Genomic DNA, 479 nt, shown 5'->3' with positions numbered 1-479 from the left:
GAATGTGCGTATGTGTGTTATGCATTATTTGGTGGGTTTTATTGGAATGTGCGTCCCTTAGAGGACAAAAAGAACAACTAAAAGAACACCTGCTTGATATCCCCCTGCAGGATGTGCGTCGGCAGCACTATCTACATTGTACATTTCACTGATACAACGCATTTGTGCTGTGATCTCTGTTGTAACACCACCGTATTTCCTTATATTTGTCTCTGTGTAATAACTACCATACTATTTTTTTATTTTTTTTATTACGTTGTTTACAAATTTTACGTAAATCAATTTACAATGAGTGATCGTTTAGATGAGGTTCCTGAAATGGAGAATATGGACGATACTATTTCACCAAAAAGAATAAATGTACCAGGAAAAGTGAGTAGACAATTGAAATTTACAATTTTTCTAAGTATTTTTTTTTAAATAACAATAAAAATTTTTGGTTGGCTAGAAAATTTTGAAAATTTAATACAAGGTTTCTT

At 31.9% G+C, this 479-nt stretch overlaps 1 protein-coding gene across 1 annotated transcript in view; it reads left to right on the top strand.

Moving 5' to 3' along the window:
• Positions 1-288: 288 nt before the first annotated feature.
• The window catches only part of LOC103309835, a 2,465-nt gene continuing 2,274 nt past the window's right edge, over positions 289-479 (top strand). The window contains exon 1 of the mRNA XM_008186329.1: positions 289-372. Coding sequence (XP_008184551.1) covers positions 289-372 — 84 coding nt within the window. The remainder of the gene's footprint in view (positions 373-479) is intronic.

This window comes from Acyrthosiphon pisum, chromosome A2 (assembly GCF_005508785.2).
Source record: "Acyrthosiphon pisum isolate AL4f chromosome A2, pea_aphid_22Mar2018_4r6ur, whole genome shotgun sequence".
In the NCBI taxonomy this organism is placed as follows: Eukaryota; Metazoa; Arthropoda; class Insecta; order Hemiptera; family Aphididae; genus Acyrthosiphon; species Acyrthosiphon pisum.
Note: the sequence above shows the minus strand (reverse complement) of the source record. Positions and strands in the feature narration are given on the sequence as shown.